Here is a 23,360-nt window from a genome sequence, read left to right as displayed (position 1 = left end):
CAGCTCTGCGGGAAAACCTTACATTTTTTATTGATGTCAGTGTTGCCGGATGACACATGTACACAGTTTGCAGGTTTTTCCTCGAGCGGCGTCGTTCTAAAGCCCAAAATCTGTTTTCAAACAGAAAACAAAATGGACGCCGAGCCCCACGGTGGCAGAGCTCCTTGTTGAGCGCGTAACGGATAGATGAAGTCGGACATGTCCTCACTTACAACTAGCACCGTCAGCCACTGCTTCTTCATCATCGGAGCGTTCGCAGGTTCTACTCTGTTTGAATAATTGTACTTGACTTTCTTAGGGCACCAGCGTAATGTCCCACTATTAAAACCCTCATAGTTTCTTCTTGAGAAACGAACGAGCGCTCACTGGATGCGTCTTTGTCAATTAGCAGCTTGACGTGTCTGCATGGCGTCGGAACAAGAGAGTGGGAGAGAGGAGATAGATTTCAGAAGACAAAGCACAGGCAGTGATGTGAGATCGAACAGATGACGTTAATACTATGTTACTGCATCAATTTGATTTACCAGATTAAAGACAAATGAATTAAGTCATTGAGTGCGACTAATGCCGTTCTTACACAAACGACTTTTTCCAGTCGAGTTTTCCAGGAGTTGAAGCGCGACGCTCCCGTCATCTGGATGGTTTGGTGCAAGGTGGTGATCGAGTCTTCTGCTCGTCTCGACGTTCCCATACAATCAACCGCGTTTAATATTATCAACATTAGCTTTTTATTTTTTTTAAACATCTCTTTATTGACTTTTTACATAATTTTAACAGAACTTTATATGAACATGCATCAATGCTACACACTGTATATGAAGAAAAAAAGGCAAAACAAGAAACTAAAATTAAATTATTAAACTAGATTAAATTAATCAAAATTAAATTAAAATAAAATAAAAAATAACCAAAAATATGAATAAAATAAAAAATCAAAGGAAAGCAGCCCTACCAGTGTACAAGTCAGGAGAACAGATGCATCAGACCAAAAGACACTTGCGTCGCTTCTACTACAGATGTTAGTTGAGGCAACGGACGTCAGTTGAGTTAAAGATTTGGATTCCTTAATGAACCTGCTTTATCATCGTCTGCTTCAAGCTGAGGTCGTAGTCTATATGCAGAACGAGTTCAAGTTGAGAATCAAAGCTTTAGTAAAAGAATAAAGAAAAAGAATCAGCCTCCAAAATATGTGAGTGGTCACATAACGGCGGCAGCGTGTCGTTAATGAGGCCGGTGTCCTGCCGGGCGTCTTCAGAGCGGATTGCATCAGTGACATCCCTGTTCGTCAGACATCACACTGAAAACCTTGTGTTAAGAAAAGTCCTAAAAGAACTTTTGGGGCGAGGAATTGCACAGGAGCAGGTCTTTCTTACCGTATGTTGCCAACGTCCTTAGAAATTCCTGTCTAGACAAATGCTTAGATAACGCCGAGAACAAAACCAAGCTGTCACTGCCTGATGGAACATAAGAAGTGAAACCAGCCAGCATCACTCTCCTCACATCGCCAACCTTTTTGGGTTGTGTGTTTTTCATTTTTTTATAGGTTTGAAACCTAAATCACTTTCTTGTGTTGTCCTTTGTACTTGTTGCGGAGATCCGTGTTCCTGAGTGAGTCTCGCCTCGTCAAGCACATTGTCAAGTGAATATCAATCGCGTGTTTGTCGGGGGATGAACATCAGAAGAGTTAAAAGCAACAAAAAGAAATGAAAAATACAAACCTGCAACCAACGCGTTATAACTGTGGATCTGATGTCCTGGAACGAAGGCTGAACGGGGGGCGGGGGGGGGGGGGGCTCACAAAGGAAGGATCAATGTGGATGAGGAGGGGATTGAAATGGATTGAAGGCAATAAGGACGGAGATATGTATACAGCGGTGTTGCAGGAAGAGAAAGACGTCTGAACAAAATGAAAGACGTGATGAATCTGGTCCAGACACCATCAAGGTCACTCGCTCCGTTCAGCCTCCGCAGCAGACGTGTCCGTCCAGCACTCCGGAGTTTAACAGATCGGTTGAAAGAGTTGAACACCGCGTTCGGAAAAAAAGACTAAACATCCGTCTCGTCCTGAGAAATAAATCTTACATTAAAAATCCTTCCATCCAAGGTGTTGTTCTCACCTTCGTTATGTATTTCTGATGCATAAATCTCTGTCTCTGTGTTTATTCACATTCTCCAGTTCCTCCCGATACGTCAAGCTCACAGCTCAAACACACACTGGGAGTTTAATTGCATAGTTCTGCTAAATCAACGTTCCCACTGTGATGAATCCAGACTTATTAATGATTCATTTCAAGGTGTTTTTTCCGCCACATTTGATGCGTCTGCAACTTGAAGATAGGACACAGAGCTGCGACGGCTAGCGAACAATGTGCATGTGTACGTTCAGACCGAACAAAGTCAAATCATTCGTTTATTGAGATTGGTCCATGTATTCAAGAGGACTCATTTATATAATGTTTTAATTCATGTGTGTTTATTGTTTTTCAACTGCAAACCTACCGTTGTAAACCATTAATGATTTCCACCAACTGTCTCTTCTCAAATCGTTTCACCTGTGAATAATTATCCACAATTTATTTTTAAAGAATAATAAGGACAGAAGAAATGATGTGGTCTTGACTTGGTCCTTCACATTAATCACATCACCCATCCATCATCTGCACAGCTCGATCCTGGTTGGCTGGAGTCAATCACAGCTGACATTGGGACAAACCACCTTTCACTCTCACATCCCCGGAGGGTTGGTTAATCCAAAACCTGGATTTCGAACCGACAACCTTGTTGCTGTGAGGCGACGGTGCAAACCGCCACCGCTCCGCGCCGCCCTTTCTAATCACATCACCATCCGACAATTTGACCTCGCGACACCTCTTGGACACTCACACACTCACACACGGTGGCAACCGCTGGGTCAGAGTGTGACCGTGTTCGTTCAGATGAGATCAAACTTATCATTCAGCAGCAAGAGTCGAGGCATCGGGACAATGGAAGAAATATGAAAAAACACAAGGAAAAATAGCAGAAAGAACAAAAATAAACATACATACATCATATAACCTTCTTTTACATGATGAGTATTTTGGACCAAATTGCAACTTGTTAAGGCAGCCGTGAGTTGCCCATGAAAGTAACATGAAGTGTCTTTCTTCTGGCCCAGCTGCCAAACGCTCGGCCTCTGAAACGCCCTTGTGCTCTTGATTTGATCAAGTTCTCAGCTTCTCCCTCTGCTCCGCTCGCCGCACAGCGCCGCTCACCTCGGGCCTCCGACTGCTGTCGAGGAAGGCGGACGCAGGCGTGTAACGTGACTCCATTTAGACTCTGGCAATCAGTTGCCCAGAATGGCCTCGGCAGTCGATCCGCCAGCCGAGGGCTTGTCGGCGTGGAACCGGCAGCAGGCGAGAGGTTAACAGAGGAGATGTGACGAGTCTCACTTCACCGTGCCCCGACGCCGACAAGTTTTACTCTCACTTTGTTTCACGTGATGTCTTGAAAGCGCTTGTTGTTGTTCTCTTTGTGCAGTGCTGCAAGCGGCCCTCCCCGTCTCGCCGGGGAAGCGTGTGCGAGTCCGGCTTCGGGTCGTGTGACGTCACCACCACCAGCTCCAGAGGCACCGGCAGGCATCACAGGTACGACGTGTGAACGGGGGAAATGATCCAACGTGCACCGTGGGTTTTCTTGCAGGACATTTTACTCACGCAAACAAAAGGCAAACGTCTGCGTCCGCTCCTGCAGTCGGCAGGGAGACGCAGCGAAGAGAGAAATTGAATTATCCACATTACAGTGCAGCCGGAGCTAATTGCTGATTTGCAGGAAGAATGATAGTAATTATGATTAAAGCTATAAAAGCGTGTAAATAAGTCGTGGACACACGAGGAGATGGGGACCGAGATAAGACGGGAAGCACACGTGCACGGATTTATGAGCCGGAGCAAACATGCACATTTACAGTAAGATTCCTTTTTCTCACACTGCTCAGTTGTGTGTTAGAGCTCGCTGGGCTTTGGCTGCAACACACACACACACACACACACACACACACACACACACACACACACGTGTGCCTACTTCAGAGGTTCAAATTTGCATTTTTGCCAAGGCTGTATTTTTTACAGTAACAAACACATTGACGGAGTGGAGCCAAAGAGAAGGGAGCTCCAGCAGGAGGGTTCGTACGTCAGACATTTTTAATAATAATATGTATTTATGTAACCACAGCCACAGTGAAAAGTGAGATGTGAGAGTTTCTCTGTGACCCAGGAAGAAAATGTGCACAAAACCCTTTTTGCCCTTTGTTCTCGTTCGTTGCTGTTCCTTCACACCTGAGAGCCTCGCGGCAGTCCACGTCTCGAGCCTTTTTGGCCAAACTCTCGTTTCCTCCTCCTCCTCCTCCTCCTCCTCCTCCTCCTCCTCCTCCTCCTCCTCCTCTCTCTCCGTCGTTCCGTCTCTATGAAGCCGACTTGATCACAACACTCCTTGGCCAGAAGTCAATGTCGCTCGCTTGGCGACCGGGATTCATTTGTTTGCAGTAGGCTGACGCGTGGATCGGGCTGAGTGAGGATATGTGACAGCGTAACAGACACGAACACAAACGGGGCTCAGAAACATGTAAAACTCTGCCAACACTATGAAGTTGTCTGCCTGTGAGCCGAGCGTCACGCCCATTATTCTTTTTCTTTGACTTAATTCCAACCCAGGGCTCACAGCCAGGACCAGTGTTCGTGGGGTCGGACATCAAATTATAATAATCCAGTAGAGTGAGACCAAATGTACTCGCACGTTGTTTTGGCTCCACAATCTCATTGGAGAGATTGTATGTAAGCGGAAGATGACGTGCACATAAGCAAAGTGTTTTTTTTAATGACTCTTAATACAAGTGATTTATGTAATAGCCACAAAAGAGCAATTTCCTTAAAAGGTTTACGCTCTTTGTTTGCCGTAAACTCGTGGTCTTAATCTGACTCAGAATCTCCGACAAGGATACAAAGAAACATCCTCAGGAGACCGGGATCATTAAGTGGATTTCCACCGGAGGAGCTTCTCTTCTTCCCTGTCAACGAACCGTCCCTCATCCATTCACACGTCCCAGCTGCGTCAGGAGGATGTTTTACTCCTCTGTCGCCTCACGTGTCCGCTCTCCATCTTGCAGGAGACATATTCAGATTCATACTTTTATTTTGGGTTGTTACTTCCTGCAGCTCCTCTTTCACAGTGTCTGTCTGAGACACGTGTTGTCACGTCTCCTGGAATTCCAAAGACGGTCGACAACGACGCAACATCTCGCGTATTTTCTTTGACTTGACACTTTTAAAGGCTGCGTTTCATTTGGTGACGGTATGGTTACAAATAAGCACTACAGTGACCAAACCTTTCACTACATCTCCCGCTCTTCTTCCGTTTGTCCGCTACATTTTAATATCTGCCACTGTCAGAAGACGAAGGGAAATCTCCGGAGCAGAAGTTGCCGATGACGCTCCCGTTACGCTGGTTGACGCCAACCGGCGTTAAAAAGGACGAAGAAGTGGAAGAGCGTACAACCAGTCACGTTGCCATCTCTTTAAGCTTCATGCACCTCCGCCGAGAGAGGAGCTCCCTTTGACGCCGACGTTCAGCTTTTTAACTTTGCAGAACTTTTTCATACACAAAAAACTATGTGACACCCCAGAGGAAGAGGGAAAAACTGAAAAAGCAGAATATGTCTCATTAACTGACACATCACTGTCAAACAACAGTAGATGTAAAAAAGCACATCAAGACTTTTGGTTCTTTCCTTTCGATCTAACGTGCACGGGAGACAAAGTGATGACGGTTACTGTTGTCGACCCTGAGTTCAGTTCCGGCGCTCTGGGACTATTTGCTCATCAGTTTTTATACGTGAAGCCTTTTGACTTGTATATTGACACAGACATCACTTTAGAGATTGTGCTTATTAGGAGATTTTTTTTTTAAAGGTTCAACAACCTCTGGACCAACTCCAAAAAAACAACCAGACCTGTGGAAGAGAATAAATTAATTCTGAAATATGGATTGGAACACAGCCGGGCGATGTGCGACTGACAGACAGCCACGACGGAGGCAGCGATAAAAAATCAATGCACACTCGTATCTTTTGGCCGACTCGTATCTGATGCACTTCAGTGTTACACAAAGTGACGACCAGCGATACAGCAGAACCATAACTGACCCGATTCAAACTGAGTTTGATCTGGACACGGACCAACTCACTTCTGCTGAGTCTCGCACACTTCATATGAATACTTAAACATAACAAGGGTGGACTTCTACTGCTTATTCCAGCTAAAAGTACAATAGCTACATGCACAACGGCATATTTTATTAATATCTTATATTGAACAATATGATAGAGTAATATTTTTTTTGGTTCCTTGTCCCACAGCCCCGATCAGAGAACCCGGGCAGCCTATTGGTCGGCACCGCGCAGGACCCCGCCCATACCCAGAGGAAGGCTGAATCCAATTGGAGCCTCCAAGTATTCGGGCCCCGCCTACCGACACCTCCAGGAAGTGGACTCCACCGAGAGGGACGCTGAAGCACAACGACGGTGAGAAGAATTCACTGGAGGTTACGGTATCTAGAAATGAAATGATATCTGCTCTTTGAGTGTGTGTATGAATATGTGTGTTTGTGACGCTGCCCCCTGAAAGTTACTGTACTTCCAGTCTCTCGCTCTTTTAGCTGAAACGTCTTGTGTATTTAAATGTCGTATCTCCACCCGAGTCTTCTTCAGTGGAAAACCACAGACTGAATAACACAGCGAGAGCCGCGGACAAAGCTTTGGATTTCATTTCAAAGCTTTGGATATTTAACAGCCAATTCTGCTTCTTCTTCTCCCCCCAGCATTTCTTTGTCTTCTTCCAGCTCCTGTACTGTCCCTCGTCCCTTTTGTCTTCCAATCTGCTGAGCACAGATAGAAACGCGGTCACGTCGTGGTCGGTGGTACGATGGCGCGAGTTCAAAGGAAAAAAGGCTTCGGTCCGGTGCTCGTGCTTCTGAGGGCACGATGACGCAGGCGGCACATCCACGTCCGTCACTCGGTACCGTCGCGTCCCGCCGGCCTCGAAATCCTGATTCTCTGCTCTTGAATGCGTCGGCTGAGGATGTGGAGGAAGAACAATGGAACCACTTGGCGTTGAAATGGGACACCTCACACTTCTGAGCCCAGAACTGCACGAAAACGCCAATGATCTCAGGAAATGATTCTTTTTTTCAAAAATGCAGCCAGTGAGAGCCGCTGTGCTTCGACCCGTTCTTTTCTTCTGTGGGTCACGAGTCGGTGCTTTCACCACCTGGGCAGACGAGCCTCACTTCAGACGTTCAGGTCCCAGCTCAGGATAAAGCTCCACATGACCTACATGCATACTAATGGGAATAATAAGAGGAGGAGGAGATCACACACATACTGTATATATAAAGTGTACGTTGTAGTTTTGCCCTCGATGTGCGTCTCCTCAGCAGGAGCTGCGCCCCACAGTCCAACCACCCCAGGTCCGAGTGAGTTTCTGGTCAGGCAACAGTGAGTTCCCTCTCTCCAAGCATGTCCCGGCCGCTCCATGTTTGCTCTGGCTCCACCCCGAGCGTCCTCTGGTCGTCTGATGCGACCTGCGATGGCCCCGAGTCGTCCTCTGGTCACATTCGTCTCGCCGAGCCTTCGCCCAAAATGTCACTGAGGTGTCCGGCGGTTGGCCCCAATGTCTTCTGGTCACTAGAGTGTCCTTTAGTCTGACGACTCTTCTGTTGTTGTTGTTGTTGTTGTTGTTGTCGTGTTGCCCCGCCCCCTGGAGCCTCTGTGCACTGCACTGATGAACAGGTTCTGCAAAAAAGGCATGAGGTCACGTTTGCTTATTCATTCCATTTTTTAAATCAGTCACACACACACACACACACTCCTGCTGACTGAGTCACTGACCTACACACAGTCACTTACTCACTCATTCACTCTCTGATGTAAGACTTCACAGAGCAGCAGATGGACGGACAGACAGCGGCATCCCTCTCCCGCAGCATGGTGCTCCGCGTTGCCATGGAGACATTTGACCGTGACTGCACAGCGAGGAAGGGATGGAGGGAGGGAGAGATGGAGGGATGGGGGAGGGATGAGGGATGGAGGGAGGGAGGGAGGGAGAAATAGAGAGACGAGAAGTTAGAATCCGTTCCGACACAGAGCGGCGGCGTTGAGAAATATTTGTAAAGGGGGGGGGGGGAATGTGATAGAGGAGAATGCAGAGGTTGCCCGTTCTATTCCGTGCCTCGTCCAGAAGCCCGGTGTTATCTCAACAAAATGGCTGACGGGGAGAGAGAACGTCTTGTGTGTTGTTACGACTCTTTTAAGATGAAGCTGTTTTTACGGGAAGAGAGCCTGCACACACATCTCTGTGTCCGTCCACAGCTTCTCCCTCCATCCCTCCCTCTCGCGTTTAGTCGACATGCACAGCAGCCTTCAGTCGGACCGACGGAGTTCTGTGTGTGTGTGTGTGTGTGTGTGTGTGTGCGTGTGTGTGGGCGTTCACTCCCACACACACACACGTATAAATGCCCGTGTGTTCGCTTCTCCCGTGTTACAAGGTCACTGCCTCGTATCGCACATCTCCCCTGTAGCAGCAGAACCAGATGAGATTCTTTTTCAGAAACGATCTGTCGGGGGGAATGGATTAATGAAAATAACTGTTAACACATGTAGATAGTAATGAGCTCCCCTTAAAAAAAAGATAAGTGGCCCGTCACTTATCCTTCATCGCCTGCATCTCTCTGTAATACCCCTCCAGCTGCTCCCGCCATCGCTCCGGGGTCTGTATCTGAACTCCGGCTTCATAGATTCTTCTTTCTGCCGATCTGATTGTGTTTCAACACATCAAAAGAGAGATTTGTCTGTGAATGTTATCTGGGGAATTAGCACCCTCACATCATCCTCTCTCTCTCCCTCTTACCGCTGGCGGGGTTCTCTCCGTGGGACCGCGCTTAAAACCTCCACTGTGGGTTTTTATTTTCAGAGAGGTTTTCATGTCTCGGAAAAAAAGAAATACTGCAGCGATAAAAAACACAGGATGTGATTTCCTCTGAGTCTGGAAGAGAAGAACCTTCTCCGGCCTCCTCTCTTTTTTGCAAACCTTGATGGAAAAATGTGTGTGTGCGTGCGTGCGTGCGTGCGTGCGTGCAGGCTATTGGAAGGCAGAGGAACAGAAGTTGGATTTCGACACATGGCCCCTGCAGAGGATTATGAATTATTACATAAAGATAATGAGGCTGTGGATTCCGACACTGATAACAATGGGCACATGGTCAGTGTGAGAGAAGAGTTCATGTCTGTTGGATCAGGACCGAGACACACACCAGTGACTCGTTGTAATGTTGCCTAACAGGACCCACATGCAGAGACGATGCTTCATATGTATCACAAGATATTAGAGACTGAGCCAGAAGGACCTGCAACCAGTTTTCCTATTTGCAGTCAACAGATTCTTATTACATCAGCAGCAGCGTGTTCTGTACAGTAGTTGTACACGGTGCCGATTAGAGAGAAAGAATAACTGCCGTTTGAATCGGGATGGGAGGCTGGAGCAACACCGGTTTCATGGAGTCAAACCAGGTCTGCAGGAACAGGAGAAGAGGAAATTTGCAGGTGAAGTCATGACACAGATTCAAAACCAAACCTTTCATGACTCGAATCGGTGCCGTTATACAATCTGTGAGCGAGACGACTCAGGAGAAGAAAATGCTCTTGACCTAAAACTGCAACTGGTAAGAGGAAGAAGAAGACGGGTTGAAATCAGCACACGTGACGTCTGATGAGCGCAGTCGTCCTTAAACTTCCACCAACGCTCCGTGTTCTCCGCGTGATTAGAGTCATTAAATCAATGATACAAAAAGTGAACTCGCCGTTACCTCTCGCTTCCGTAGAGAAGCTTTCTGGGGCGAGTTATTTTGTGTGTGTGCACAGACTCGGATATAAAGAGATGAAAGAAAGATGTCAGACTCATCTCCTTCCCTTTCAGCAGCCGCGAGTCAGCCTGTGAGCGGGCGAAGGGCGGGGAGCTGTCCCCGTGTGCATTCGGCCGGGCTCTTTCAGCGTGGGAGTTTTGAAAAGACGATGGGAGTTGAAATCGTTCTCAAAGACAGAATGACTTCTCCTCTCGCCGAAGTTTCTTTCCTCCAGTTTAATAACCTCTGTTCCCTCCGTGTCTGTTTGTCTCTGTCTCGTCTTGTCTCCGGTCTCCCCAGCTGCCAAATGAAGGGAGAGAACCCGAGCGACGACCCTCGACGAGACGCCCTCCTACATATGCAAACTCCTGTTTCCATGGAGACACAGTCGTCTTGGAGTGGTCGCCCGGCGTTGCGTTCGGGCCCGTGCCCTCCGTCAGAGCGCGGCGACCCGAATCCGGCTAGCCGCAGCCTGCGGAGGCCCGGCCGCCGCCAAGGCTCCCTGCCACCGCCGTTCCGCTCCTGCTCGATCCCCATCATCCCGTCCGTCCAGTGTCACCATGACAACGAGGTGTCGTGCATGCAAACCAGCGTCATCGCAGCAAATCCCGTCCCCTGCGGCGCCGCGCCCTGCAAGGACGATAGGAGAGAAAGGGCGGCGTGCGCCGATTGGTCGCCTCCGTCCTGCTCACCCGCCGGTGGCCAGCGGCAGGACGAGGTGGCGCTGCTGCTGGAGGAGGCGCAGGAGCAGCTCAGGGCGTTGGCCCACAGGAAGCAGGAAGAGGGCGCGGTCGGCAGCGGCGGCGGAGGAGGAGGATTGGCTGCGGCGCCGGTGGAGGCCAGAGAAACTGTTTGCTTCCTGAACCTTGACGGAGGAAGTGCTGCGGCGCTGAGCTGCAACGGACCAACGCAGACCCAGTTACTCAGCCAATCACACAGAGACCTGGGCCACCCCGGCCAATGAGAGGACTCCATTAGAGGACGTTCCCTTTGGGTTTGATAAGTGTTTGACAGACTTCATGTGTCGTTCTCAACTGTGCGACGCGAATGGAAATGACGAATTGAGGAGGGAAAAAAAAGATGATTTTGAAAATGTGCTGATGATTTACTGTATGGATACAAACACTTCACGCCGACTGAAGACAAAAAAACATTCACGTGCATTTATTTACAAGACAAACACTTCTACTTAGACAAAAAGAAACCAAATAGTCTGTCGAAACCATGGTGTTTTTAATTGTAAAAAGAATATATAAATATATATATAAATATATATGGATATAAATATATGGAATTCAAAAAGTGACCAAGTGACAAAGTTGAGGAACGGAGGAATGACGTAACTATTTTCCTTGTTTTTATTTTCTTTCTTTCTTTCTTCTCCCTGTTTTCTATTAACTGTCACATTTTGGTTCTGGCTCAGTTCTAACGTCGCACGTCCACGAGCCTCGAGGCGGATTCTGTCAACCTGCCGCCAGGATCCACAAGTGACCAACGGGGGCGGAGCCACGGCACCGATCTCTCTCCGCCTCCTCTTGCCTTCAGAAAAAAACTTTCTACCCCGCCAAGAATGACAGTACTGCCCCCCGGGGCAACCAGCCATCCTGCGGGTTTTACGACTCTGGAAGTAAAGCTCCCTGGCTCTGTGTGTGTGTGTGTGTGTGTGTGTGTGTGTGTGTGTGTGTGTGTGTGTGTGTGTGTGTGTGCGAGAGAAGAGGTAGAAGAAGGGAAAAAAAACATAAAAAGACTTGTTGACGACTTCCTGTCGACCAGTGTTTTAAATCAATCGAGTTGTTTTGATTTCCTTTTGTTACGAATGATATTTTCACACATGCCCACACACACTCTCTCACCTGTGCATTATTTCTCAGTCGGGGTGGACGGTCGGACGGACGGATGGGAGGCCGGACAACGGAGGGACGGAGGGCAAACAGGCACCACAGGAGCCAATCAGACTTCTTCTTTTTTGGTTTATGTTGTTTTCCATGTTTGGGGGGGTCATTAATGAACAATGCTGCCTTTCCCGGGGCTGATGGGAGGCAGAACCACGTGGTCCGGGTGTTGAAATAAGAAATAAATGTCTCTGTGTTGTATCCTATGAATTGGAAGCTTTCGAATCTGTTTGAAGCTGCAGACAAATGTTCCTGGTGACAATAAGTTCAAAAACAAAAATTCAAAATAACCATTGTTGGGGTTGATTGCTCGGACGAACATGTTGATCCCCAACAGCTTCCTGACCGAGGTGCATGCTGGGAAACGTCAGTCGCAGTTTCCACAGAGGACTTTATTTTAACCCATGAAAGTATTTTGTATTTCTGTTGACAAAGTACAAAATACAGCAGAAAATTATTTTTTTAAAGTATGATCTTATTCCACACTCATTTTATTTTTATCGAGCCGTCAGAAATAGTTTGAATCCATTTAACCTTGCGTCGACCCCCTGCGCGTCTTCAAACCCCTTTTTGATTTCAGTTGGTTAAACCACGTCTCACTCGTTTCCAGCCTCGTGTTTGTGGCAGCAGCTGTTTCCTGCTAATGTCATGAAATCACACGGATGAAGATGGAGGAAAAAACTGCCTCGCGTCTTAGTTAGTTCCCCGAAATCAAGTGGTGGTTTCTGTTACAACAAGACATTGGAAAGGAATTCAGTTTTTCCTGGTAGACAGATGCAGTGATTGCTTGTGGATGTTCTGGGCTCCCACTGCAACTCAGTTGGAAACTCATTTTCTTTTTTCCTTTTTTGAATAAAAGGACGTTTTAAAAAAGCTTGAACTTTGTACAAAAGGAGCACGAGTAGCAACTCTTCTCCTCGACAGTGACTGACTGAACTAAAGTCACTCTTACACAACGCAGACGTGAGAGTGACTCGTGGGATGCTTCGTGTTTTTGATATGAAATAATAAGTCTTGCACCGGAAAAAAAAAACATTCAGAAGTCGCCGTCCGATCGCACTTTGTGAACGCGACCGCCTGCTCCACGTCAAACCACCGCTCATGTTACTGATGCCTGGTGTTCTATACGTGTGTGTGTGTGTGTGTGTGTGTGTGTGTGTGTGTGTGTGTGTGTGTGTGTGTGTGTGTGTGTGTGTGTGTGTGTGTGTGTGTGTGTGTGTGTGTGTGTGTGTGTGAAAGAGTGAGAGAGAGAGAGTGTGTGTGTGTGTGTGTGTGTGTGTGTGTGTGTGTGTGTGTTTGAAAGAGTGAGAGAGAGAGAGTGTGTGTGTGTGTGTGTGTGTGTGTATGTGTGTGTGTGAGAGTGAGTGAGTTAGTGAGTGAGTGAGTGAGAGAGAGAGAGAGAGAGTGTGTGTGAGTGTGTGTGTGATCACACACACTCACTCACTCACTCACACACACACACACACTCACACACACACAAACACACACACTCTCTCTCACTCTCACACACACACACACACACACACACACACACACACCAACCCGGCCCAAAGCTCTTCTCTTTTTCTTTCTCCCATTCTTCTATTGAAGGCTTACTTTGCCATACTGCCATTAAGGACCCTGGAAAAAGCTCTTTTCTATATCAACTTGTTAGGCCGCAACAGTTCTGGTTGTTTGATACTGACGTTCCCTGAAGTCCACGATGTCTCCGCCGGCACGGACACTGGTGACGTGCGGAGGGTTGATGTGTGTCTGTGCACAGACACGGTGCAAAAAGAAAAAAGAAAAAATTTCAATAAAGTATGTGAACTTATTTGTTTGACCAACTGTAATCAGTGTATGAGCTTTTCAGAGATAAAGGTCTGCAAGCATTGTCTGGTTTGGTTTTCTTACCGGACGCGAGCGACGAGAATCTTCCATCAGGAGAACATATATATATATATTTTTAAAAATTAATACAACATCTGAGTTAAAGTCAGAGTTAAGAAATATAATTTATGGCACAAAAAAACGAAACATTGTGTTATTTCAACTGTTGGTTGTTTCTGTCCACTGTCCTGTATTTACTGTCAACCTCTTGCAGCGGGAGCAGGACACGACAACATACAGGTACGTACTGTATATACATGATGACGAAATATTATCCTTCTGTTGAAAATCTTGTGAATTTCTGCCCCCGAAAGAGAAAACATGAGTTCTGAGCCACCAAGTATTTACAGATCCGTTCTTGAATGTCAGGTATGTCCGTGTGCAACCAGCTGTCTGTGTGAGTGTGTGTCTGTGTGAGTGTGTGTCTGTGTGAGTGTGTGTGTGTGTGTGTTTTTGTAGTTAGAAACACTGTTCCAACCCCTGACTCCCCTCTCCTCCTCCTCCTCCTCGAGACAAAGCACAGATTTATGGTCTCCACTGCAGTTTAGCTGCTTCAGCTGGAGTCAGTCAGGTGGTTAAGACCAGTCCAGTGTGTGTGTGTGTGTGTGTGTGTGTGTGTAGGCTTATAACATGTTGCGTCATGGCATCTCTTCTCTACCTCCTGTCTTCACACAACACCCTGCCGCTCGGACGGCCGCGGAAAACAAACACAAATGATGCTTTGATTTCAAAGAGGCTTTGAACTGGATCAAGTCGGAGACGGATGGAAGGAGGCAGAGCGGGATGAAACACCGTCGCCATGGCAATAATTCAGACCGGAGTTTGTGTGAGCTGTGAAGGAAAGACAAAACAATAACGCTTCCTCACGTGCTGCTGCGAGCTGCAACCCTCAACTTGTGAGAAGGCGGATGAGTTGGACCGGACGTCAAACACTTTCCCTGCGCAGCGTCTGGGGAACGTCCAACTGAGGTCAACGTCCCACTGAGGTCAACGTCCCACTGAGGTCAACGTCCCACTGAGGTCAACGTCCAACTGAGGTCAACGTCCCACTGAGGTCAACGTCCCACTGAGGTCAACGTCCCACTGAGGTCAACGTCCCACTGAGGTCAACGACCCACTGAGGTCAACGACCCACTGAGGTCAACGTCCAACTGAGGTCAACGTCCAACTGAGGTCACCGTCCCACTGAGGTCAACGACCCACTGAGGTCAACGTCCAACTGAGGTCAACGTCCCACTGAGGTCAACGACCCACTGAGGTCAACGACCCACTGAGGTCAACGTCCCACTGAGGTCAACGTCCCACTGAGGTCAACGACCCACTGAGGTCAACGTCCCACTGAGGTCAATAGTCCCACTGAGGTCAACGTCAACTGAGGGCAAAGACCCACTGAGGGCAAAGACCCACTGAGGTCAACGTCCAGAGACGAGAGGGCGTGTCTATCACGTGTCCATCATGCTCCTGACGAGACCCTGGAGGAATTCCAATCCCCCCGTGAAGACGGAGGGCTGAGTTACAGGAAGGCGTCCGGACTGGACAGAAGAAGGACGTCTGGAGAAGCTCCGTCTTCAACGTGCTGTAACCAAAAGGCTGCGGTGAGAGATGCTGGTCTTTGGTGGGCGGATTGTTCAGGAGTGTGAGTTGTGTTTCATCTCACTTGAGGACAAGAGTTTACCTTCTCTAACCCAACCTCTCTGCGCTGACCTTATCCTGACGGCTTTCAACTTTGAGTAGATGCAGAACATCAATGAAACAACATTGAAGTGAATGTGGCTCTCAAGAAAAGAAGAAGAAGAAGAAAACAACCAAATAACTCACAAAGATTCACGAAGAATTCGCCTTCGACCGTTTCTCCAGTCGCAGCAGCAAAACACTCTGAGATCTTCTTCTCCACCATACGTCAGAAATGCAAGAAGCTAAAGTGCTAGAAGCTGCACGTCAATCCAATAGTAAAGTAAAACCCCACTGACAGACTTTTACAGCCTTCTTCTGCGCACGACATATCACGGCCTGGTTCTTCACACGTCAAATCTAGTTCCTCATTTCACTCGGCCGGGCTTGAAGCTTAAAGCAGCCAGTGTAACTGAAACAACTTCCCCTGTGTTTCATACCTTGATGGTTCCTTTTAACTCAGGATGATGGTTAATGTAGATGGATTTTCATCGTTCAATTTCAAAGGCTCCTTCAAATGCAACCTCCTGATGCCTTCATCCTTTTCCGGAGCCGGGTTGGGTCCAAAAGTCGGCTCCGACTTCGTCCAACCTGTCCCAGGATTCCTCGCGCTCCCTTGACAGAGCTAAGGAGCGACAGCTGTGTGCCAGAAGACTCAGATAACAGAAAGAGACAGTTTCATTTGGGTTTGACCAGGTCGCCATAGACCAGGACGCATGTGCTCGTCCTTCCAACACCTCGCGGACTAACACGTGTTTGCAAAACCACGTTTGCTTTGAAAGAAGTGATTTAAAATGTGCAGAACGATATGAAAACAAGCATCAAGGACTCCTGTCGCCGAGTCACCGGTTTGAAGGGTCATGGTGGGGAAATCATTTTCTACTTCGTATGGATCAAAAGAGAATAACTCTTTCTTCAGGTCAGCGAAATCCGAAACACGTTTCTTTATCTGACAGAATGTTTTTCAGGGCTGAATTAATCACAGTGATTTACATATGAAGTGGGATTCCGATCCTCACGTTTAGCCCAGAAGACTCAACTCGCTTTACCAAGGTCGAGCTGAAGCAGGCTGATGTTGTGTGAGTGGTTTCTCCGCTGTAGGCTTCATCTGTCTTATTATTTCTGCTTCTAAGTATTAATGTAGTCGAGCTCTGCTGCCAGAGCTGCTGGTTTTTATGGTCACACATCCTAAATAAATAGAGCTTAGCTGCAGTTTAATCAGGGGCCATGTCTTTATTACTGCTGCTCTATTTCCCCATTCATTACGCCCCGGTTGCGACACTCCCCGGCCCCCGTCCGGCCATTTGTTCTTCCCTCTATTAACCTCAGGATTTAAAATCAAGGAGATAACTCCCTTTGGTTCCCAACATCCAATCAAGACGCCCTAAAAGTCCTTCTCTCCCGACCACGTTCCTAATCAGCCTCCCGTTGCTCAGTGTATCTGACCTGCCTCCGCCTCCCGCAGCTGTTAATCCATTAGTCATCCATTAGTCATCCATTAGTAATCCATTAGTCATCCATTAGTAATCCATTAGTTATCCATTAATAATCCATTTCTAAATGAATCGCCAAATATTTGGAAAATCGCATCATCCGTTTAAGTTTTTTTTGAGAAAAAAATCATAAATTCTCTGATTTCATCTTCTTAAATGTGAATATGTTCGGGTTTCTTTGCTCCTCTGTGACAGTAAACTGAATATCATATGATCTTGGGGGTTTTGGGAAACACGATTGACATTTTTCAGCATTTTTCTGACCTTTTATGACAGTCTGAAGTCGTGTTGAAGGTTTGTCACCTGTTCCTCCTCTTCCTCACCTGTTCCTCGTCTCCTCTTCACCTCCTCCTCTTCCTCACCTGTTCCTCGTCTCCTCTTCACCTCCTCCTCTTCCTCACCTGTTCCTCGTCTCCTTTTCACCTCCTCATCTTCCTCACCTGTTCCTCGTCTACTCACCTGTTCCTCCTCCTCCTCCTCCTCACCTGTTCCTCCTCTTCCTCACCTGTTCCTCCTCCTCCTCCTCCTCCTCACCTGTTCCTCGTCTCCTCTTCACCTCCTCCTCTTCCTCACCTGTTCCTCCTCTTCCTCACCTGTTCCTCCTCCTCCTCCTCCTCCTCACCTGTTCCTCGTCTCCTCTTCACCTCCTCCTCCTCCTCACCTGTTCCTCGTCTCCTCTTCACCTCCTCCTCCTCCTCACCTGTTCCTCCTCTTCCTCACCTGTTCCTCCTCCTCCTCCTCTTCCTCACCTGTTCCTCGTCTCCTCTTCACCTCCTCCTCTTCCTCACCTGTTCCTCGTCTCCTCTTCACCTCCTCCTCTTCCTCACCTGTTCCTCCTCTTCCTCACCTGTTCCTCGTCTCCTCGTCTCCTCTTCCTCACCTGTTCCTTGTCTCCTCTTCACCTCCTCCTCTTCCTCACCTGTTCCTCGTCTCCTCTTCACCTCCTCATCTTCCTCACCTGGTCCTCGTCTCCTCTTCACCTCCTCCTCTTCCTCACCTGTTCCTCGTCTCCTCTTCACCTCCTCCTCTTCCTCACCTGTTCCTCGTCTCCTCTTCACCTCCTCCTCTTCCTCACCTGTTCCTCGTCTCCTCTTCACCTGTTCCTCCTCTTCCTCACCTGTTCCTCGTCTCCTCTTCACCTCCTCCTCTTCCTCACCTGTTCCTCCTCTTCCTCACCTGTTCCTCGTCTCCTCTTCACCTCCCCCTCTTCCTCACCTGTTCCTCGTCTCCTCTTCACCTCCTCCTCTTCCTCACCTGTTCCTCGTCTCCTCTTCACCTCCTCCTCCTCCTCACCTGTTCCTCGTCTCCTCTTCACCTCCTCCTCTTCCTCACCTGTTCCTCCTCCTCCTCCTCCTCCTCACCTGTTCCTCGTCTCCTCTTCACCTCCTCCTCTTCCTCACCTGTTCCTCGTCTCCTCTTCACCTCCTCATCTTCCTCACCTGTTCCTCCTCCTCCTCACCTGTTCCTCGTCTCCTCTTCACCTCCTCCTCTTCCTCACCTGTTCCTCGTCTCCTCGTCTCCTCCCCTGGTATAAATACCTTCCCCCTCCCACCTGCTCTGGTTGTGACCTTGCTCATGTTCTCTGGACTTTGCCTCAGTCTGACCCTTTGTGCTTTGCTTCCCCTGCCTGGACTTTTTATATTTTCTTCTTCTTCTTCTTCTTCTCTTTACTTCCACGACTCTGTGCTGAGTCGTACCCTCGGGTTATGTTTCTGGGGAACTGTGACACTGTTATGATGGTTCAAATTAATGATAGATAATTACACACCATCGCTGCCGACTGCGATTTCTTCTCCCGCCGAGTGGCGAACATAAAACACTGGGGGAAAAAGTTTTTGTTTTGCTCACAACACTGTGGAGAAAAACAGTCTTCCCCGAGGGAGAAACCCACACACGGACTGCCGAGGATGACGGAGACCCACAAACAGCAGAAAGTGACCAGCAGCGAGGTGCGATCGGGACCATTCTGTCTCCGGTAACGAATCACCGCTCAGGACATGAAGCGGAGTTCCTCGGTCTGCGGCCTGAAACGACCCCCAGAGAGGCAGAGGAGAGAAACAGTGTCTGGGCCCCTGACTCTCGTCACGTCCTGCCGATTATGAATAAAAAATGCTCCCTGCAGCAGGAACCTGAGATAGATAAGGATGTTGGGAGATATGGAGCGACGGCCGGGGGCAAGCACGACATTTGTATTTTTTCTGTTTTTTCAGAACGTGTTTGAAATGAGACCGAGCAGAAGCAAAGTGGCTGATTAATGATGGATCACAAACTTTGACCATCTGTTTCTCCCTGTGTTTAATTGGAATAACATCCAGAGGGCACGAGAGGATCTTCATGGGAAATAGTTTCTGTTTCCTTCTTTCAGAGGAGCAGAAGCTTCAAAACAAAAAGAAGCAAAGATGACAAGACTCTCCCCCTCTTTCTGGGAGGGAGGAGGTTTAATAACTTTTTTTATGGCCGAGCAGATGAAATAAATGGGGCCTGACAGAATCTACATTTCTGTCTGTAAGCAACTGTATTTGTTCCATCTCTACAAACACTGAGACGTTTCACTGACACAACCGGCCCGACCGGCCGGCGTCACCCAGAACTTACACAAAGTTCTAATTCTTGTCACATCGTCTGCGCCGCAGGACCTTGATCGCTCTCACATCGTTTGTGTTTCTGGATTTGCTAAATAAAAACTCCACCTCCGACGCCTGGAGGAAGAAAGTGAGACCGCAGCCGGAGGAAACACCTCTGATTGGATTGTTCTCCTCTGTGACCGGCTGTGAAAAAAGCTGGAGAATAACGAGGGTTAAGTCACATTGGTTCTTTATTTAGCTGCACCGCCCCCGCCCCCCCCCCCCTTCCGCCTTAATAGTTCAATCAATTTCCTAATGAAGGTCTAATGACGTTTGGTCACATTCAAACTACACGTGTTGACGGATGAACGCTCCGAAGATCACAGCGTCCTGCTGGATCTGATGCTCCCAGCTTTTAGGACAAATGTCGAAGGGACGTTTTTATGGGTCGTAAATAATATGGAGGGACAAATCAGTTTGTGTTTTATCAATAGAAATGTGTAGATGAAGATCTACTAGAAATGGAGGAAAACAGTCGCCTTTTCAGGAGATTTTCAAAAGGCAACGCCACAAACCCGCCGCTGCGCTCCGGGGATCACTCAGCTCCGCAGCACTTCACAGAAGTACGAATTAACATCCTCCACATGGCGGAACAACGCACCCGACGCTCACGTGCGAGCCCGGGGTTGAAAACATCACCGTTGTAAACAAGGCTTCCTATTGGCCGAGAAGAGAACGAGACGCCGAGTGTCTTCCACACACGTGCAGCCGAGCGCATGTCGGTCTTCTCGCTCCACCTGCTCCACCAACACGCTGTACAACGGGCAGGTGGTGAAAATGGAACCGTGCAAACACCAGAGGGGGTCGGGGGCAAGAGGAGTCTTCTTTCAGGTGTTAATGGAGCAGCGCTGACGAGACACACATACTGAAGGAAAGTGACTGTTGTAGTGTCTGTAACGGTCTTTAAGAGTCAGAGTCCATCTGCACTACCTGATTTAACCTGTAGGGGACCTGTCGTGGTCGAGTGGCAACCCGCTGTTCCGTCACCGAGTGGTTTAGCGAGTTAGCATCGAGGTTAGCATTTGGACCAGCGCCATCTTGGGGTCGTCTTCGGACTGAGAGCTCGTCCACTGGACGACACCAGCTGTCAATCACGAGACGACTGGTGTCGCCCTCTGCTGGTCAAGGAGACGGTTGTTAGATCATGATACTGATGAAAACGGGAGCTTCGGTCTGTTTGTATGACACTTGTGCGTCTCCTCGTCGATTTCAATTATCTAACAGTTAATTTTCCCCAAATGAAAGAGATTTCATCCATAATCAGGCGTTTTAATCAACAAGCTCGTTGGTTTGATACTTGGTCCTTTTTCCGCCGGCGAGGGAAATGTGTCGGGGTCTGATCGAATCTGAAGCTTTCTAAATTGCACATCTGACAGCCTGAATGACTCATACATATTCTCTTCATTTTCATATGTGTGATTCATTTTCATATTCCTGTTTTTTTTTTTCATGGCTATAACCACGAACAAGACATTACTGTCACTAATACATGAAGTATAAGTCTATTTAGCCTATTTCCATCTTTTAATCTTCCCTTCGTTTAGAACCCCCCCCTCCTCGCCACAACCGCCCCCGCCTCCAGAAAAAAAAGCTATTTGAAAGTTGCAACTTGCAAAGAAGCGATTCATTTCTAGTCATTAAATCAAATGCGCATTATCTCGCCGCGCCCAAACAAACATTAATCATGGGGCGTAATCTCGACAGGTAATCTCCTCTCCCCTCTCCAACTTGTGCCGTGAAAGTGATAAATAAATATATTTACGGCGCCCGTTTCAGGAGAGAGGAGGCATCCTTGCAAAATGATGTCATTAGAGCTGAACGATGGCTCCCACGACTGCTGTTTCTGTTGAAAGAAAAAAAAACAAGTCGGCGCATTCAATAGGCTGTAGCTCAAGATCAAAATCAATAATAATATTCTTGGGCGAGTGAGTCTAATGGTCGGAGAAGCCCATCACCGACCAGACGCCTTCAGGCAGCCGGCACTCTCGTGTGCTGCTGCTAAGAAAATCGCTTAATCAACTTTCCTGAGGGTTTGCAAACACACACACACACACACACACACACACACACACACACTCTCACACACACACACACACACACACACACACACACTCTCACACACACACACACACACACACACACACACACTCTCACACACACACATACACACACACACACACACACACACACTCTCACACACACACATACACACACACACACACACACACACACACACACTCTCACACACACACACACACACACACACACACACACACACTCTCACACACACACACACACACACACACACACACACACACACACACACACTCTCACACACACACATACACACACACACACACACACACACACACTCTCACACACACACATACACACACACACACACACACACACACACACACACACACACTCTCACACACACACATACACACACACACACACACACACATTCTCACACACACTCTCACACACACACACACACACACACACAGGAAGCAAAGTTTTGTTTGTGCAAGTCCAAACCACCGTGCCGCTCATTATTTTTGATAACATTCATGCAGAAGGATTAGGAACGGATCCGCATCACTGACTCGTGTCTGGTTTCCAAGGAGATTGAAATAATCCTTGACAATGGCGGTTGAGACTTTTGCAGCTTGTGCTCATTGAGAGATGAAGAAGAGGAGAGCGACAGACGCGTCTCTCCTGGATTCTTCCTCGTCTGTATCGCTCTTGTGATGCCGGCTAATGAGACGGCTGCGAGAGAGAGAGGACATTTCACTACAGCGCTTTGGAAAAGCTCGGCGAGGAAACTTAACTTAAAACCACTGTCGGCTTGGCATCATTACAAAAACATAAAACTTTAAAAAACTTTGGGAATGAGTTCAACACGACAGCAAACTAGACGCGGACAGATCACGTTGAAAACCTTCACCCCGAGATGTTTCTTCATTAAAGCTGCTGTGTGTAATATTTACAAGAACTAATTCACAGAAATGTGATATATTGTCCATAACTGTGTTCATATATGAGTTAAATATAGTTCATGAGGTGGACCGACCTCCGTGTGAGTCTCCATGTTTCTACGTCGTGTTGAATACGGTTGTTGAACTAAACGCTCCAGAACACGTCGCGTTCACGTTGAATTTTCAGACGTTGACGGAAACAGGAAATGGAATCAGCGGTGCGACACCATAAAGTGTCCCCTGTCGGTCGCTCGGTTGGTTGCGGTTTGCGACCTCACCACCAGATGCCTTGTGTTTTTTCAATATGCATCTATGATTTCTGATAACCACAGAGCTGAGAATATAGATATTTATTATGCACAGTGAAATTGTTCCCTCGCCTCTCGGCCTCTGTCCCAGGTGGAAGTCGTGTACCTGCCCTGCTGTGTGTTGTCATGGACGCAGGCGGCGTAGTTGTCAGTGAACCGTTGTGTGAAGCGTTGATGAGTTGTGACGGAGTTACACTGTGAGAAGTGCGTGTTCTGCAGTTCGTGGTGCGGCAGTCGTTTGTCGAGATGCTGTAAAGGGAACTTGAATGATTACGCCTGACCGCGTTAATTCATGCAGATGTATTAGAGAATCTACAGCCCGTCGATAATGAATCAATCGGCCCCCGACAAGCTCCACAAAGAAAAAGAAAAATCATCCTGGAACTGCCCGCGGAACAAACGCCGAGTTTCAGAAAGTGTTCAGACACTTTGACTCTTTAACGCTTTGCTGTGACACTCAGAAGAAACATTACGTTAATAATCTTTGAGATGTGTCAAATAAAGTTGAATTGATTCTGGACATAGTTTATAAATGTAAGATCACATCACATGACGCAGGCAGCACACACGGAGTAAAGGAAAGTCAAAC

The 23,360-nt window shown here is 47.8% G+C and overlaps 1 protein-coding gene across 4 annotated transcripts in view; it reads left to right on the top strand.

Annotated features, from left to right (window-relative positions):
- Positions 1-11,086, top strand: part of LOC118283920 (pro-neuregulin-3, membrane-bound isoform) — a 263,337-nt gene extending 252,251 nt beyond the window's left edge. For all 4 annotated transcript variants that reach the window (XM_035606367.2, XM_047335184.1, XM_035606366.2 and 1 more), the window contains 3 exons: positions 3,520-3,626; positions 6,395-6,559; positions 10,234-11,086. In XM_035606367.2, coding sequence (XP_035462260.1) covers positions 3,520-3,626; positions 6,395-6,559; positions 10,234-10,897 — 936 coding nt within the window. In that variant the 3' untranslated portion in view covers positions 10,898-11,086. The remainder of the gene's footprint in view (positions 1-3,519; positions 3,627-6,394; positions 6,560-10,233) is intronic.
- Positions 11,087-23,360: the final 12,274 nt, after the last annotated feature.

This window comes from Scophthalmus maximus, chromosome 10 (genome assembly GCF_022379125.1).
Source record: "Scophthalmus maximus strain ysfricsl-2021 chromosome 10, ASM2237912v1, whole genome shotgun sequence".
NCBI lineage: Eukaryota > Metazoa > Chordata > Actinopteri > Pleuronectiformes > Scophthalmidae > Scophthalmus > Scophthalmus maximus.
Note: the sequence above shows the minus strand (reverse complement) of the source record. Positions and strands in the feature narration are given on the sequence as shown.